The sequence below is a fragment of the Malania oleifera genome, chromosome 9, assembly GCF_029873635.1.
Source record: "Malania oleifera isolate guangnan ecotype guangnan chromosome 9, ASM2987363v1, whole genome shotgun sequence".
Classification (NCBI taxonomy): Eukaryota; Viridiplantae; Streptophyta; class Magnoliopsida; order Santalales; family Ximeniaceae; genus Malania; species Malania oleifera.
In genome coordinates, this window is record NC_080425.1 from 85,001,018 (window position 1) to 85,019,037 (window position 18,020).

At 36.3% G+C, this 18,020-nt stretch overlaps 1 protein-coding gene across 4 annotated transcripts in view; it reads left to right on the plus strand.

Annotated features, from left to right (window-relative positions):
- LOC131164562 (midasin) overlaps positions 1-18,020 on the plus strand; it is a 99,692-nt gene that overhangs the window by 53,167 nt on the left and 28,505 nt on the right. For 3 of the 4 annotated variants that reach the window (XM_058121841.1, XM_058121843.1, XM_058121845.1), the window contains 15 exons: positions 379-452; positions 8,384-8,531; positions 9,264-9,362; positions 9,524-9,624; positions 9,832-9,921; positions 10,005-10,070; positions 10,182-10,346; positions 10,455-10,662; positions 10,753-11,648; positions 11,777-13,291; positions 13,376-13,556; positions 13,639-13,704; positions 15,420-15,502; positions 15,587-15,838; positions 17,847-17,982. In XM_058121841.1, coding sequence (XP_057977824.1) covers positions 379-452; positions 8,384-8,531; positions 9,264-9,362; positions 9,524-9,624; positions 9,832-9,921; positions 10,005-10,070; positions 10,182-10,346; positions 10,455-10,662; positions 10,753-11,648; positions 11,777-13,291; positions 13,376-13,556; positions 13,639-13,704; positions 15,420-15,502; positions 15,587-15,838; positions 17,847-17,982 — 4,080 coding nt within the window. The remainder of the gene's footprint in view (positions 1-378; positions 453-8,383; positions 8,532-9,263; positions 9,363-9,523; positions 9,625-9,831; positions 9,922-10,004; positions 10,071-10,181; positions 10,347-10,454; positions 10,663-10,752; positions 11,649-11,776; positions 13,292-13,375; positions 13,557-13,638; positions 13,705-15,419; positions 15,503-15,586; positions 15,839-17,846; positions 17,983-18,020) is intronic. The other variant, XM_058121842.1, reaches the window with a different exon arrangement.

Consider the following 18,020-nt stretch of genomic DNA (forward strand, 5'->3'; position numbering starts at 1 on the left):
GTGCTTATGCAATAGCACTATTAATTGATTTTGTGGGCCCTCATGTTTGAGTACTGATGCATATTTTGTGGACCTAACAGTCTACAGAATAAAATGGAAATGCCAGAACACTTTGATATATAATATTCTGAAATCATATATATATATATATATATTCTCGTGCGAATATATATGTGGCTTGATGCACGTTTTAGTCGATATGCCCACTGTATAATTTGAATGAAGCAAGCTTTTACATATGATATGCTCTAATTTGTATTGTTTGCTGTTTTTTGGTGTAATATATTTTGATTCATGCAGGACTCTTCTTCTAATTGGATCTATTTTGTCAGTTTTGACCTTTCCTTTCCTTTTTTATTTTTCCTTCCATTATTTCAGGAACTGCTATTTCTAAGAGAGATGTTGGAGAGTTGCGCAAGAGGTGTTTGTCTTTTCTTCTGGAACAATTAAAGGTGTCACTAATATTTAGTTTCATATGCCCTACAGTTTTTGGTTTTTTTTAGATCAACCTGTTACATGTCTATTTTTCTCTCTAATGCCTATTGCCTGGTAGAAACGTGAAAAAAATATTTCTTGTTTTTGCATTCTTTTCTTTATATTTTTTTAGTGTCCCAAGAATAGTTGGGTACCCTTAAGAGTTATGTTTTAGGTAGTTTTTGTCATAATATGTGATGAATCCAATTTTGAAGCACTTAACATGGATAATTTGGTACTCTTAAAACATTTTTCAGCATCATCATTTTTGCTAAATTGCTGTTCCATTTTTGAAGCATTCAACATTGATCAAGCCATTGTACCCATTATGTTTTATAATTTTTATATCTATATAGTGTATATTTTTGGATTTTATTTTATATTTTTTAATGAATTCTCTATTCAGGACACTACCATTTTGGAGTATAATTTTTTTGGTACTCTTGTTTTTGGGTTGACATTCTTAAATGGAGTGTAATTCCTTCTGGTCATACAATATTCTCCATAAAGCTCAAGTCCCAGCCTGAATTGTGGAGCAGTATAGGTTTTGGTAATTAGCCCTGCTGCTTATTCACCCCCCCTTCCCTTCTTTTTTCTTTTGCAGTGTGCGCATGTTTCTCTTTAACCTTTCTTTAGGAAAGGTTTACTAATTTTTACAAATTCCTTTGAGGATTTGGGAATAGGTTGATGGTGGAGGGGCTTGATTGGAACTCATTGGGGAAGAGTCTTCTAAATGGCTTGAGAGGCCGTTTGATGGAAATGGATAGGGATAAAGTTCCAAGACCGGAAGGTTTTACCTTAACATTTTTTTCCAGGATAGTTGGATGTTTTGAAGGATGATGTAATAGGTTTTTTGGGGGAGGTTTATAAAAATGTAGTGTATAAGAGCATTAATTCCTCTTTTATTGCATTCATTTTCAAAAAAGAGAGGTTGATGAAGGTGAGCCATTATAGACCGATTAGTTTAGTCACTAGCAGCTATAAGATTCTTACTAAAGACTTGTTGAGGAGACTTAGGGAGGTGTTGGGGGAAACTATTTCATAGCCCAGTCCACTTTTGTTAGATAGGGAGATACTAAATGCAGTTTTGGTAGCTAATATAGTAGAGAATGTTGAAAGGAGAGGTATATAGGGCATTATTTTCAAATTAGGTTCTGAGAAAGCTTACGATATGGTTAATTGGGGATTCTTGGATGAGGTGATGGTTAACAAGGGCTTTAGGTTCTTATGCTGTAAATGGGTCAAAGGTTGCCTTCAATTGGATAACTTGCCAGTGATTATTAATGCAAAGCCTAGGGAGTGGTTTGAGACGTCCAGGGGGCTAAGACAAGGGGATCCTGTTATCTCCTTTCTTGTTCATGGTGGTTGTGATTGTTTTTTTTTTTTTCCTTTGATAGAAGAAGGGGATGACTTTATTAGAGAAAGAAGAATGTACAAGAAATAGAACAATAAATCCTCCAAAGCAGAAGAAAGAAAAAAGAGAAAATAAAAATAAGACAGGACTCAAATAATCAGACTAACAAAGCCTGCCAATCCTGTTCAATATCTGAAAATCTCACTCCTTCAAAAAATCCAGCAGAAGCACACCAAAGTGGGGGCTGAATAATGAATATTCTCCAGTAACAAAGATTTGTTGAGCTTTTTTGTTCACTGAAAATACGAGCATTTCTTTCAATCCATAAATGCCACAAAACTGCAAAAACCACACACATCCACAAAACATGAAAAACATGAGCATATTTCCCTTGACCAAAACAAGCAAAAGAAATGGCCAACACATCCTCCATTGACTTCGGGCAAACCCAATTTTCTCCCAAAAGCCCAAAAAGCTTATACCATATATTCCAAGCAAGTGCAAAAAACAAATGAGGCGCTATTTCTGAACTATCACGACAAAGAAAACATATATCAATAGAAAGTGTCTTTGAAGGTCTCCTAGTCTGCAACAGATTGTTGGTGTTAAACTCTATTAAGAAGAAACAATCAAATAAATCTGTGGAGTGGAAAGGAAATATTAGCATAAATCAAGCAGTCACAAAAAGATTTGCAAGAATAAACCCTCAAAGTGTCTAAAGGCCAAAAATGCCTACCCACCCCAAAGGAAGAACAGCAAGTCCCCAATAAAATCAACTAGGGCGACTACTCCTCTATTTTTCTATCATTAAGAAATCTACAGGAATGGAAGTCCCAAGAAATGAATGAACTTTAGAAATCAAAAAGAAGGAAATGACCTCATTATGACCTGAACTCAAGCGATAAGGACAAAGAAAAGAATATAATAAAGTAGCATTACCCACCCGGAAGTCTTCCCAAAAACTAATATGAGAACCATTACGCAAGAAAAATTTAGTATGAGGAACAAAGAGGGGTTAAACCTAAGAAATACGCTTCCATGGGGTTTGAGAAGAACATCTAATTCCTAAAGTAACATTTTGAACAATTCAAATGCATACCAAATTTACTTTTAATGACTCTATGCCAGAGAGAGGACTCCTTTAAGGGAAACCACCATAACCATTTAGACAAAAGAGCAGTGTTTTTATACACCAACTTACCTAGGCCCAAACCTCCCTTTAACCTAGACCTACAAACAGTCTTCCAGTTAACAGGGTGATCTCTCTTATCCCCAATCCTTGACCAAAGGAAATCTCACATGACCTTCTCACTTTTACTAACTACCCACACCGGAATCCAAAAAACAGACGAGTAATAAAGAGTGATACTAGTGAGACAAGCCTGGATAAGAGTAATGCAATCCTCTAAATAAAATAATGCACCTTTCCACCTGTCCGAATGTTTAGAGTCTCTCTTCACCATTGGATCCCACAAGACCATAGGGATTACCTCCAATAGGGCACCTAGATAAGACAAGGGCCAAGCCAAAAGACTACACCCTGCTCACAAAGCATACATCTTAGACCTACTAGCTGTCAAATTGATGGCTGATATAAGGCGCGCCCAAGGTGTTAAATTTCGATTTCGACTCAAATTTCGAAGCTCCAAAAGTATGGAAATTTCGATGGAAATTTCAATTTCAATGTCAATTTCGATATCGTTTTGAAAAAATAACGGAAATTAGTAGTAAAGCATGGAATTCTTTGTGAAACTTTAGAAATGGTTAACAAACATAATAATATAAGTTTTAAGGACTAATATATAACAAATTAAATACATCTATGTTTTGTATGAGGTAGAAAAGTTGTAAAATATTATTTGTATCAAACATATTTGTGAGATAATGTACATTAAACATATTCAGTTAATACAAATGAAATTCATAAATTATTTAAATATTATTTATTATACAAATAATGATAATTTAGACATGAATGGTTAAACACAATGTTACTGTAAGTTTATTTTTTCATATAATTTCAAAAGAACTTGTAATCTTTTGTTTCGATGAAATAAATAAAATAAATTAAAAGAGAAATTTCACTACACTCCTAAATCTCTCATTTGAATTTCAACGAAATTTCATTGTATAGTTAAAATTTCGACATGTTTCACTAAAATTTCGAGATTTTGATAAATTTCAGATGATTCGTTGAGATTTCGATGGAAATTATGTAAGATGGAAATCGATCATCACTTCGATTTTGAGTGTGACAGAAATCGGAAATTTCAACAGAAATTTCAGCAACTTCGTGGAATTTTAAGACCATGGGCGCGCCTAGGTGCAAGGCACAGTGGGGCGATGAGGCTAGCGCCTCATCCGGGTTGAGGTGAGGTGACCTTCAAGAGGTGCAGGCAGGCGCACTGAGGCTCCAGGCACAGTGAGTCGCGGCTCAGATATCTGACCTTTTGACTTCATATTTATTTTTTAACCTTCTAAGAAAGAAAACGTAGCCAGACTCAAACTAGCCCTAGCCCTAGCCCTAGCCAAAGTCTTCTACTCAAACCAGCAGGTCTAGGCTTCGTCTTCAAGCCTTTGAACCAACATGAAACCAGCAGTCCAGGCTTCGCGTTCACGTCTTCAAGCCTTCACCAGCAAGAGAGCCATCGCAAAAGCCCTTCGTCTTCGAGGTTCGAGCCTTCGAACCAGCACAATCTTCGTCCTCAAGCCTTCGAACCGGCACAAAATATCTTCATATTCAAGCCTTCAGGTCTTCAAGCTTTCGCAAGAGCCCTTTGTCTTCGAGATTCAAGCCTTCGAACCAGCACGACCTTCGTATTTGAATCTTCGAGCCTTCTGCCAGCAAGAGAGCCTTCGCCAGAGCCTTTGAACAAGCGAGAGGGTTCTTCTTCTTCTTCTTCTTCTAATTTCATTTCCTTTCTAATTTGAAGCTTGAACTCTTGCATGTGTAATTACTTATGTTGAATTATGTTTGTTTCACTTAGAACTTGGTACTAGTTGTCATAATTTCTGTGTGTTTATGTTTTGGTATTGAATATTTGGCATTTTAAATTATAATGTTACTATTGCTGTGTTTTCATATATTAATTACCCATCAAATAGGAATTGTGCACAAATTTAATAATTGTGCGTGCCTCACCTTAGTGAGGCAAGCGCCTTCGCCTCGCGCCTCACGCCTCGGCTCCAAGTACCCTTTGTACCTCCTTTGACTACTATGGCAATAATCCTCTTCTCCAAATTCATGTTAAGCCAAGAAACCCTCGTAAATATTTGAAGTAGAGTCATATTCAAAACAAAATTTATATGATCATGAATGGAAAAAGAAAAGTTATCATTGACAAACTGAAGACTACCCACTTCTAGCCATTTAAATAAACCCTTATCTACCACCCTCTCCACCACTCTACACAAAACATTAACAACCAAAATAAACAAAAAAGGAGATAATGAATCCCCTTGTCTATGACCTCTCAAGATTTAGGTTCTCCATTCACAATAGCTGAGAAAATAGCATTAGGCAAGCAACCCCTCATCCAATCCAAGTCCTCTATCTCTCCCCAAGCTCTTGTGATAGGGTGAATTGGAGTTTTTTTGGATAAGGGGTTGTGAGATGTTTAAGTAGGCTTGTGTCCCATGCTTAGAAATATGTGGTGATTTGTGGTTTGCACGTAGGGAGGGATAATATGGAGGTGTCTCACTTACAAATTGCTGATGATACTATTTTCTTTTTAGAGAATAGTATAGAAGAAATTTCAAAGGTACCCACACTGCTAAAATTGGAATTTAATGTGGTTAAAAGTGGTTTGGCTGGTATTAAGTCGAGTAGTAGGGAGGTAGAGGGTTTTAGATCTCTTGCAGGTTGCGATTTGTTGTCTTTGGCCCATTTCATATCTTGGCCTTCCTCATAGCGGCAATCCGTTGTCCACTGCCTTTGGGGATCTGGTGCTTGATGGGGTAGGGAAGAGACTGGAAGGGTGGAGGAAGACTTATATTACCTTGGGTGGTATGATGACTCTCATCCATGCTTCTCTCTAATATTTCTATTTACTATCTCTCTTTTTTAAATTCCTTTGAAAGTAGCAGGGAGTTTAGAGAAACTTATGAGAGATTTTTGTGGTCTGGTATTGGGAGGATAAGAGGGATCATCTTGTTAGTTGGGAGGCAGTTAATAGACCAAAACCTCTGGGAGGCCTGGGCATCGGTAGATTGGTTTCTAAAAACATTTCTTTAATAGGCAAATGGTTATGGGGATTCTGCTTAGAGTTTGGTTCCTTATAGAACAAAGTAATAAAGAGTAAGTATGGTATTCATGGAATGGGTAGTATACTAAGGGGAGTGGAATTGGTTCTCATGCAAGCCTTCAGAATTTTTCTCTCAGGTATCTAGCTATTCCTTTCCCATTCGTTTTTCTGTTGGTGTTGGGGATACGGTTTGCTTTTGGGAGGATATTTTTTTCGTTGGTATGCCTCGTGCCCCGATTGTATAGACCTTCACCTGTGCATGATGCTCCTATTTCTGAATTTTATTCTTCTGAGAGGAATCTTTTGTCTTGGGAGTTGGGACTTCCATTTTTTCAGAAGTCTCAATGAGAGAGAGACAGAAGAGCTCACTTGCTGTTGAGTGTTCTGAATTCATTTATACGCAAAAACCAGTGGGGGTAGTAGGCTTTGGTTGGGGACTCTTCTTGTTAATACAAATGAATTGCTTCAGATTAGGAGGCCTTATGAGGCTTTCTGTCCTGACGTCTTTTTGATGTGTGGCAAGAGAAATGAGACTAATTGTCATTTATTCCAACACTGTGAGGTGGCAAGGGCACTGTGGAATAATTTGTTTTCCTGTAGCAGTGGTTATTGGGTGGCTCTGAGACTACCTACGATTTCATATCAGTAGTTTGGGGGCTTCAGAAGGAAGAAGAAAAAGTTTTGGTTTTGTGTTGTTTTTGGTATATTGCGGACTGTTTGGCTTGAAAGGAAGGCAAATGCACTGTGGTATAATTTGTTTTCCTGTAGTGGTGAGGCTGTGGTTGCTTCGAGACTACTTAAGATTTCTATCGTTACAGTTTTGGGGCTTCATAAGGAAGATAAAAAAGAAAAGGTTTTGGTTTTGTGTTATTTTTGCTGTATTGTAGACTGTTTGGCTTGAAATAAACACCAGGATAAACAGAGATCAAAAGATTCCAATGCATTTGATTTGGGAGAAAGCTTTGTTTTATTCTGCATTTTGGGCTTATTCTTTTGGGGGTTTTAAGAGCATTTCGCTGCATGATATCCAGAGGGATTGGAAGTCAACACTGCTGTAAATGCCTTTTTTTTTTTTTTTTGTGGCGGAGGAAGATGTTTTGTGCTCTTTTTCTTGTAATTTTTTTTCTTTCTTTTTCTTGCATTAATGAAAAAATTATTATAGAAAAAAGGGGGCATGCTGAATATAGCGCTCAAGTGATGGTTCTCTGGTATCGCTAACAAGTATGCATTAAATCCCACACTTTTTAACACCTTAGTCTTTATGTGGTCTAATTTCTATGCATTTGCATATCTACCCTTCTAATGAAGTAGCATAGGATGAGAAACCATAACCTGGATTTCTGACGGTGGCTTGTAAAATAGAGAATTTGAGCAATGTTTTAGATTCAGTATGGTTTATAGCACTGTGGATGGTAACGGGTAAAGGATAAGGTTTTGGTAGGATCACTGAGTTGTAGTAGCTCTTTTGATTGGAGTTTTCTCCCCTCTTTTCATGTTCTAGCCTCCATGATGCTTTGATCTATGATTTCTTTTCCTTTCAACTAGTGGAGTTCGGAGTTTATGAATTTTCATTTTTTGTTGAATCTTGACACAATGGATTGATGATAGTTGTTTAGATTTTTAAAATTAACCCTTTTATGTAAGATGTGGAATGATCCATTTGATGTTTATGGGAAGCTTTGGATTTGTCCAGTTTCTTTGAATACCCTCTTCATTTTAAGGGATTTGAGATGGAAAAGGAGAGGAAATATCTTTGGTGGTATATGATGTTTTTGATCATTTGGTATATCTGGTTGTAATGGAAAGCTGGAATGTTTGAAAGGTATTTTTCTTGCCTAGTTTTGGTGTGCCGCAAATGGCTCTTTTAGATGTCCCTTTAGCCACTATACAGCAAGATTGGATTGCTTTGTTCATTGTTTCATTAGGTTTCCCTTTGTAATTATGTGAATATTCAGTAATTTGATCTTCTGTGCATCCAAATGCTTTTGATAGAGGACAACTAGAGTTCTAGGAAATTTCCCTAGCCATATTTTTTATAAAATTTTTACCATAAATAGCAAACTTTAAAATTAAGTTTTACAGCCTTGTCATGGACATGTGGATAGTGTCTGAGAGATGCTTCTTCCTGCATTTTTTTTATTTTTATTTTTAAAGATATATTTTATCTCCCTTGTACCCTGTATGCTGTTAGATTATTTGAATGTGAGTGCAGCTCCAATGTCGAATGTTTTCTTTCAACTTTTGTTGTCATTGTGGTTTCTTAGTGGAACTAATAGATGCCACTTTTTCTTTTTTCCTTTTTTAATTGTAGCAGGTGAGAGATAATAGTTTGGTCAATGAGCTTTCCGAAATGGAGAGTTATGGTTGGGGTGACCTTGGAGTGGCAGCTGCTAAATCATCTGCTGGTAATTTAGAAGATGACACATTGTTTGGAATCAATCCGTTCTATATTGAAAAAGGTAATAATGAATGGATTGTGTTAATTTCTGCACGCATTCTTGGTATTGCAGATTTTTTTTTCCCCTATGAAGTTATGCTATCTTCTTGTTTGTTTCTGTTTTGGAACCTTGATCAGGGTTATCAAAACCTGGACCAGATATTAACCTAGTCTATCAACCAGGTCAAGGGACTTGGCCATTGGATCACTTGTAGAATTCTAGTCTGTTAAAAAAAAATTGCAAAACCAACACAAGTGTTAACAACAAAATTAATCAGCAATGAGGTTCTAAGGTTTAGCAAGTTTTTCCCAATCAATTCAAATATTCAAGATGCACTAGTAAATATTGACTTATAAAATCAAAACCCAAAAGTGTAATGATTCTTGAAAATATGGGTAAAGATTTTATATTAAACACTTGCAAAAAATATGTTGTGAAAAAATGGGCACAACACTTTGATATACTCATGTAGTGTGATAATATCAGTGAGGTATTAAATAGAAAGTTAAGAGGTTTAGAGCATACTTTGGTTTGTTCAAAACCTTGTCACCTAACTAGAGTTTCTGGATAAAATGCATTTCTTGCCTAAAATGAACCCCAAAGCTGGGTTGACTTTAGTAACTGTGCTTTTAAAGTTTTTATACTTAAAATGTGCTGAGATGGATTTGGATGTATATTGCTATCTCTCAGTGCTTTACATTTTTGAGCCATGTATTCTATTGATCTACATTTTGGTCCTGCTTTTATCTCTAGGTAATGATAGCTGTGAAGGTGAGGGATTTGAATTTATGGCACCAACCACCCGTAGAAATGCCTCTCGGGTGCTGCGGGCTATGCAGCTTGTGAAGCCTGGTATGTCTTCTTTAGAGCCTTTTGTTGTTCTCTTAACCTAGCTATGGTAGGCTCTTTAACCATTGTTGTTTTCTTCCCAATTTAATTCTTTTTTGAATTATCTGTCTTGAGTTTTGGAATTTATGGTCCCTAACGTTCTACTTTGTGTTTGTGCTTTCTAGTTTTGTTGGAAGGTAGTCCAGGTGTGGGGAAAACAAGTTTAATTGTTGCTCTGGGAAAATTTTCTGGACATAGAGTTGTCCGGATCAACTTGTCTGAGCAGGTTCATGGCTGTCATACTCCTATTTTTTTGCATTCCTAATAGTTTCAACCTTCTTCTTTGTTAAGTCTTTTCTTGTTCCTTTTTTTTTTTTTTTTTAAAGTTTATGTGTGTGTGTGTGTGTGTTTACACGCCTGTTCTGCCCTGCGTCGTGCAAGTTAATAACGGCTTTCGAGTACTAATAGTTTTCACTTGTGTGATTGGGTGCAGACCGACATAATGGATTTATTGGGTTCCGACTTACCTATTGAAAGTGAAGAGGGATTGAAGTTTTCTTGGTCTGATGGAATTTTACTGCAGGTATGTGTTATCTTGGATGGATATTTTTTTTTGTTTTTGTTTTTTTAGATGTTTATTTGGCTTATCTAGTTGCTTTTTAACAGGCTCTAAAGAAAGGATTTTGGATCTTACTTGATGAACTTAATCTTGCTCCACAGTCCGTTTTAGAGGCATTGTGCTGAACCTTGTTGGCTTTTACCTGAATTTGTTTATTCTATAGACTTCTTTGCATTGTTTATTTTGGAAAAAAATTGACATCTGACAAAATTTTATCTACTTAGGGTTTGAATGCTATTCTTGATCATCGTGCTGAGGTTTTTGTTCCGGAGCTGAATCATTCATTTAAGTGCCCTTCATCCTTCAGAGTTTTTGCATGTCAGAATCCTTCTTGTCAGGGTGGTGGCAGGAAAGGTCTTCCAAAATCTTTTTTAAACCGTTTCACTAAGGTATGTCTCTTATTTTGTTGTTTTGGCAGGTGATTTATATGGCATCTGAGTCTAGATATGACAATTATGCTACAAATGTCCTGTAATATTTTTTCCTCATTCTTGCAGGTTTATGTGGATGAGTTGGTTGAGGATGACTATCATTTCATTTGTAGTTCAATCTATCCATTGATCCCTAGGCCTGTTCTTTCAAAGCTGATTGTCTTTAATAAACGATTGTATGAGGAAACCATGCTGTATCACAAGTTTGCTCAGGATGGTTCTCCTTGGGAGTTTAACCTGCGTGATGTGATTCGGTCATGCCAGCTTATAGAAGGTATATTTCTTCTCCCTTTTTTTGCAAACATGTAAAGGTAAGAGGTAGAAGAAAGCACGGTTTTCTAAAATTTAATGAGCTTATGTGTAGGTGCACCTGAAGAATTAGAAGTTAGTTGCTTCCTCAACATTATCTATCTTCAACGAATGCGTACGGATGTTGATCGCCGTGAAGTCCTTCGGCTTTATGAGGAGATTTTTGGGGTGAAACCATCTATAAATCCATACCCCCGTGTGCAGCTTAATCCTCATTATTTAATTGTGGGGAGAACTGCTATAAAAAGGACTAACAATCGGTCATATAAAAATGCTGGTAGTCAGCTTAAAATTTTGCCAGGAATTCGTTTCAGCTTGGAAGCTGCTGCACGATGTGTACAGCTTCAGTGGTTGTGTATCTTGATTGGTCCATCTGCATCTGGAAAGACTTCATTGATAAGGCTGTTAGCTCAGCTTACTGGCAATGTACTAAATGAGCTTAACCTTTCATCAGCAACGGACATATCTGAAATACTTGGTTGTTTTGAGCAGTTTAATGCCGTCCGCAATTTTCGCTTTGTTATTGCTCAAGCTGAGCGTTACATGAATGAGTTCTGCAGTTTGCAACTGGAATCTTCAACAAATGCATTTGTATGCGAGAGAGATGAATTAATTGGCAGATGGCTTGTTTTTTTGTCAAGTGTGGATAGTGTTCACTCATTGAGTTCTGCTTCTGCATATGTGGAATATCGGAAGACTGCCTTTAATTCTCTTACTTTGCTAGTTGAGATCATTGAACGGCTACAATCGGATCTCCAGAAATATATTTTACCTGTGTCATGGTCGTGCAATGAACTCAATAGAACCCTGAAGATGGTTTTAAAGTTGCAGAAAAATTTCCAGAGCAGGTCTCTTTCAACAAAGTTTGAGTGGGTAGCAGGGTTATTGATAAAGGCTATAGAAAATGGGGAATGGATTGTTCTAGAGAATGCTAATCTTTGTAATCCGACGGTCTGTTGGTGTTACTTCCTGTTTCCATTTAATTTTCTAGATGCCTTACATGTATTACATACACTTTATTTTTGTTTTAGCATATTTCTCAAATTTGTTATCATTTTTTTTGAAATCTTTAACTGCAGGTTCTTGATAGAATCAACTCATTGGTGGAGCCACAAGGATCAATAACAGTTAATGAGTGTGGGATAGTTGATGGTGAACCTGTTGTTCTCCAACCTCATCCCAATTTTCGAATGTTCCTGACAGTTAATCCAAGCTATGGTGAAGTTTCCCGGGCAATGCGAAATAGAGGAGTTGAAATATTCATGATGCCACCTTATTGGTTGCCTGTCCGGGGAAGTGGTGACAGTTATGAAGAGGCTGAACAAGAGGATGTAAAGAGATTTCTTGTTCTATCTGGTATTCCCATTGGTAAGTTGGTTGATATAATGGCCAAAGCACATATCTATGCTAGGGATGAAGGTTTACGCCTCAATGTGCGCATTACGTATCTGGAGCTGGCTCGCTGGGTTCATTTATTCCAAAAACTTCTTGTTAATGGAAATCAACCTTTTTGGAGTCTTGAAACAAGTTGGGAGAGTACGTATATTTCTTCCTTGGGTGAGGCCGAAGGATGGGAAATCATTGCTCATGCAAAAATTTCTTACTTATCAAGGGCTCATTTTTCTAAATTTGGTTGGTCATTAGGTTCTCTGTGTTTTCCGGGAGGATGGCCAATGCCCTTAAGAATTAATGACTTTGTATGGAACTCAAAAGAAATTTCTGTCAGACAAAACTGCATGTATCTGGAGTTCTTGGGTGCTCAGTGTGCGTCATATGAATTCAGTAACGCCTGCAATTTGTTCCCATTTGATCAAGCTTTATTTGGAAATTGTTGCACAAAGACTTACTTGGTGGATATGAAGACATTATGCCTTCTCATGTTTCCTAATGCTTCCAAGGAGATGACTTTTAATTATAGCACGCCAGCTGAATTTAACCCAGTGTTGGCTAATAAGATGCTTTTGTTTGCTGCGAATTGGACTATTGAACAGGCCACTGAAGGTGATCTTAAACTGTATTTGCTTTGGTTTAGCTGGCTGGGTTCCCAATTACAGCCATTTTGCCAGTTTTTCAGTTCGTTTTTGTCTCTATTGGACCAAGAGATGGAACATCCTATTTGGAAATGCATTAACCGCTGTCGCCATGAGCTTTTGTCCCGTCACAACATTGATTTAGATTCTCATCCAATACCAATACTTTCATTTGATTTAGTTAATTTAGATGCTTTGAATGAAATATCACTATTATCCAGTAAGCTTCTGTCTAATGCTATTAAATGCGTAGGCTTATTGAGGCTTACTCTTCAACAGTGGAATGCTGAGAGCAGGCACAACTATAGTGACAAAACTCGGTGTTTCACATTTGTTTTTAGATCTCTACATATGCTTGAAGAGGAAATTCTTAATATTCTTGTCGACTCTCCTTCTTTTGATGTGCTTGTTCAATTCTACAATGAGCTTTTACAAGATCACATACTATTTTGGAATAGTGTTTCAGCTGACCAGTTTGAGTATTTGCCAATTTCTTGGCATTCTTTAATGAAAAATGCTGCAAGATTGCAGGAATTTTGCCCAGAAGTGGTTGAGACCTTCTTGGTAAGTATAATTCGACTCGAGGCTTCCCCTCTTTTTGATGTAATTTCTTTAAAGCTAAATTGATTTGAACTGTGTTTGGCATAGTTGGAGGGCAAGAATCTGAATAAAGTTTTGCCTTGGGGCCTTAATTTACAAAAGTCCATGCTATGGAGCCACGGTGGTCATCCTTTCTTGCCATCTTCATCTGATGCATATTATAAACAGCATCAGCTTTTCAGCCTTTGTGAATTGATTTGGCCAACAAAGGCGAAATACTGGGAGCCAGGTAGGTCTTTAAATTCATTTTTTGTTGCTGCTGTGAAGATAAATTTTTGAACTGACCTATAGATTGCAATATTTTGTAACAGCGAATAATTCTATCATTAAGGTTGTTGCATCTTCCAATCCTGAACTTCGTTTCCTTGCAATGCAAGGTAGATTTTTCTCATCCTGTTGCATTTATTTGACCAATAATGGGATACTTCCTTGACATCATTGGCGTATATTAATCTGAATGTGCTAGTGACCACAAATCATCTTTTTTTACTTATTATTATTTTTTGGATCATGTAAGAAAGAAATTACATGTTTGATAGAGTTAGTGACTTCGATGATTTGGAGCATGGGTGATTACATTCCAAATGATTGTTTTTGTTTTGCTAGCTGCTACAAAATCTAATGATTAGGCTAGATGTATTTGCTGCATTTGATGGTTTTTTGGGCATGGAGACTACATTCAATGGTTGTTTCTTGTTTTGATTGCTGCTCTGAAATGTAACTGATTAGCATACAGTGTTTTCTTCATTTAATTGTTATTCAAGTATCTAAGGTTTATAGTTTTATTGGAATTTTTGATTTTGACCCGTCAATGCAAGCGGGGTACATGTATGGGGCACATAATATTGAACAAGTTTCCTTGATATTATTCTTTTATTCAATTTGAGTTCTAGTGCTATTAGAACTTCTACTATTGCCTAAATGTATTGCTTGCATTTAAATGCTATTTTGTGTTTTTTATATAGTTAAATTAATGTACAAATGGTATGGTTGGTCGATTTTCTTTATAAACTGACGTTGGCACACACTTTCATCCCATATGCACTACATACATGTAATGTGCGGGATATTTTGGCTGTGGTAAATTATTATCTTTTTTTGGCATAAAATTTGATTTGAATTATTCCTTTATACTTAATATTTTTCTTGTTTTCTTAAATATTCATTTAAATTATTGTATTTTGAGTCTTGTTTGATTCTTGTTGAACTCAATATTTAATGCCTTGCAATTAACTCTGTTGCTTGGGGCCTAAGATGTTGATTTTACTAATTACTAATTACTATTGCTTCCCCCCCCCCTCTTCTATAAGCATGCACAAGGAAATGTGATTCGTTGCAAATAATTTTTGATTATTATGGATATTATCTTAGTAGTATAGAGTAAATTATAAGCAATAGTTATATAAAGAAGAAATATGCGTGACATAAAAGGAAAGGATGCATTTAACTAACTCAAACATGTGACATAAAAGACCAGTCGCAGTAGCTGCTATTATTGTGGAAGTGGTAGTTTGTGTTTCTATTTATGTTTAAATGTATGAACCCAAATGGCTTATACTTCAAAGTGATCATTACTTAGGGTGTAGGACAGTGCGGTTTATGAATGTGAATGGGATTGTGAGGAATGGCAGGATATACTTGACTATAATTTATTTTTTATTTTTTAAAATTTAATAGCATATGTGTATCTGTGTGTGTAGTGTTTATTTAAAACTTAAAATAGAAGATTTTAAGGTGTTTCTAACATAAAAACATATTTTCTTTACTAATTTTGGTTAATAATGAATCATAATAAAATTATATTGCATGCACTGTAGTTTTTGCTTATAACAAATATATTAGTTATATGAATTATATTCACTTGGAACTTTAGAACGGCTAGAGTTAGTATTCTGGGGAGAAGATTTTCCAATTCACAGTTTGCATAAGCATTTTATGGTAAAATGCATTCTGCATGTGTTTTCCCCCTTGGATGTTTGATGGCTTTGCATTGGGTGGAATCGGTCTTTCCTCAGTTTCCCCTCCCCTCAAACACTCATAATTTTATTCTTCATTGAAACTTTTATTTTTCTTGTAAATAATATCTGTGTAGGTGTGTGCATGTCGTTTCTTATTATGGGAGAATGTGAAGAAAATGATGCCCAGGTTTTTCAGCAGTTGGATGAGATGCATCAGGTTTGTGCCATTGACCCGGAGATTGTATTATTATTTGCCTGAATTTTATGTGACAACTAACAGGTTCAAATTCATTTCCTTTAGATGCTTTTGGAAAGATTCGAACATGAAAAACAGAAATTGGAGGCAAACATGATATCCAATGAGCATGCATTTCCTGTGGCAGATTCAGCTGCTTGTTGTTCTTTCTACCCAGTATTATTGTGCAGAAAATCAGGCTTTGCTAGTTGGCTGGAGACCATTCCTATAATTGATAACACAAGTCTTTTACTGGATTTGGAATTGCTTAATGAGTTAGCAGCGGCTGTTTTGGTTGATGCCCAGGGTTTACAACAAGTAAGATTGGCTAAATAATCTGCTATTGCAATAATATATACTTGTTGGGCAATGACTGATGAATACAGCTTTTTTACGTTAACTGGAAGTATAATATTTATCAGCAATGCTTTTGCAGTAGGGAACAATATGTAACTTTAGTTTTTCTAACAATAGATTCAGCACCAGAGGTTTTAACCTTGGTCTTAGTTGTCCAGTTTTTTCATCTTTAACTGGCCATCCGTAGCGTTTACTAGAAATAATAATCATAAGCGTCAAGGTTGGAAGAGTTTACACACAATGAGGGCAACTCGTGAGCAGACTGTACTCACCCATAGTAGCGACTAGCTCTCTGTTCGAATATCTCCCCCATAAACAGCATTTTGGTTAATTACATGACTGAAACAAGTATACTTCGTCAAAATGTATGAGTAGTTATATATTTATGTAATGCCCCAATTCAAACAGGTAAAATGCTACCTTGTACATTCGCTGCCACTCTGTATGTTGATGTCCTTGACAACTAGGAAGTAGAGAAATGTATGATCTTTTGTGCAAATTGTTGTAGGTCTTTAGTCTTCTCCCTATTAATATCCTCATATCCCAATCTGTCCTTCTGAATAGATAGTCTTGTTGTTGACACTTGCTGCTGACAACTGTGCCTGCTGTGGTCTCTTAATCTTCCTTTTCTATGGGAATTTTCTTGGCTGTGAGTGGCGTTGGAGTTCTTGGTTGGCTTAGATCCTTTTCATTTGCTTGATACAATTTCAGTTGTTTTGATTGAAGATGGGCTGTACTTTCATTCGCTCTGGAGGTTTAACTGTGTATGCTGCTCATTCCACTTCCACCTGGTTGAAACTGGCCTTTGATACTTTCTTGTCCATGTCGCAGAGGATGAGGCCTGCTGGCATTACTATGACAAGCACGAGATCATTGACTTCAAACTATTGTGTCCTTCATCCTCATTCCACCCAGTATTTTTATTTGCTTTATGACCTTTCCAAGTAAGCTTGAGTTATTTACAAGTAAAATGTTAGGATGACTATTCCCTCGATCCCCATTTTCCTCTGAATGAGCTTTCTCTGTTAACAAGGTAGGCACGAGGGAATGTTGAAATGCCTAGCAAGTCACTGGAAGTACATTCTTAAAATATTACATATTGACACAACAAATTCAATCCATCCTATTAAGGCACTACACAAGTCTGGATAGGGGGGCTAAGCATCTGGTAGTCTATATTCATTTGGCAAATGATTAAAATCTGATATGCTTCTGTAAACCTGTTTTTGGGAAATTCTCATGTTTGACACTTTGATGTTGTTTTTTTAGTATTTGCACTTGTTTAGCGTAATATATTTGGGGCCTTTTATTGCTGTCATTTACAATTTTCTCTTTGTTGGCCTGGTATTCATACTGTAGGATTTAAGTGCCAAGTGCTAATTTAGCATGTTACTGGTGCTTCGTTTGGTAGATGTCCTCCATCGGAAATTTGTTTCCTTTATTTTTGTTTTTTGTTGCCTTTTTTTATTTTTCTTTCTATTTTGTTTTATTTTTTTGTTTGTTTACCACTCATTTGGCTGCATGTGCTCCCATTTTGCTAACAACATAAAACTGTTAGGACTGAGTGGTATTCAACACTCTAATTGAGATTTGCTTGAGCATTCTTAATGAAAAAATTTCTGGTAAAGTGTATATATATTTTGAATAATTAATGGAGACTGAGATTTTAGAGTCATTTCTCAAATTTTCTTCATCTCTGGTAGCGTCTCCAGTCTTCATACTATGGTATGATTTTTCCTTGCAATTCTAATGCAGATTTTTTCCTTTTCTGGACTAGGAATAACTATTTTTTTTACTTATTAGATCATTATAATGTACTTCTCTGCCTTAAAAGTAATTTAATTTGAAGTTCACTTTTTTTTTTTCTTCACATATGCATAGAAGTTTGTCTTTCCATCTCTCTGTACCTTGCCCTTTCAATTTCATCGTAAGTTATTTATTGACTCTTCTGTTTTTGCTTCTAATGCAGGCTTTGTTTGGTGTGGCCGAGCTTCTGAAATTTGCGTTGAATTTTTCATTGCACTATTCATCTAGATCTCCCATAAATCTTCTGCCTCATCAAAAAATTTTGTGGATGCTAGATGCTTGGATGTCAGTGGATGCAGGTCAGTTCACTCTTTTCTTAATTTTGTTCTGGATTCAT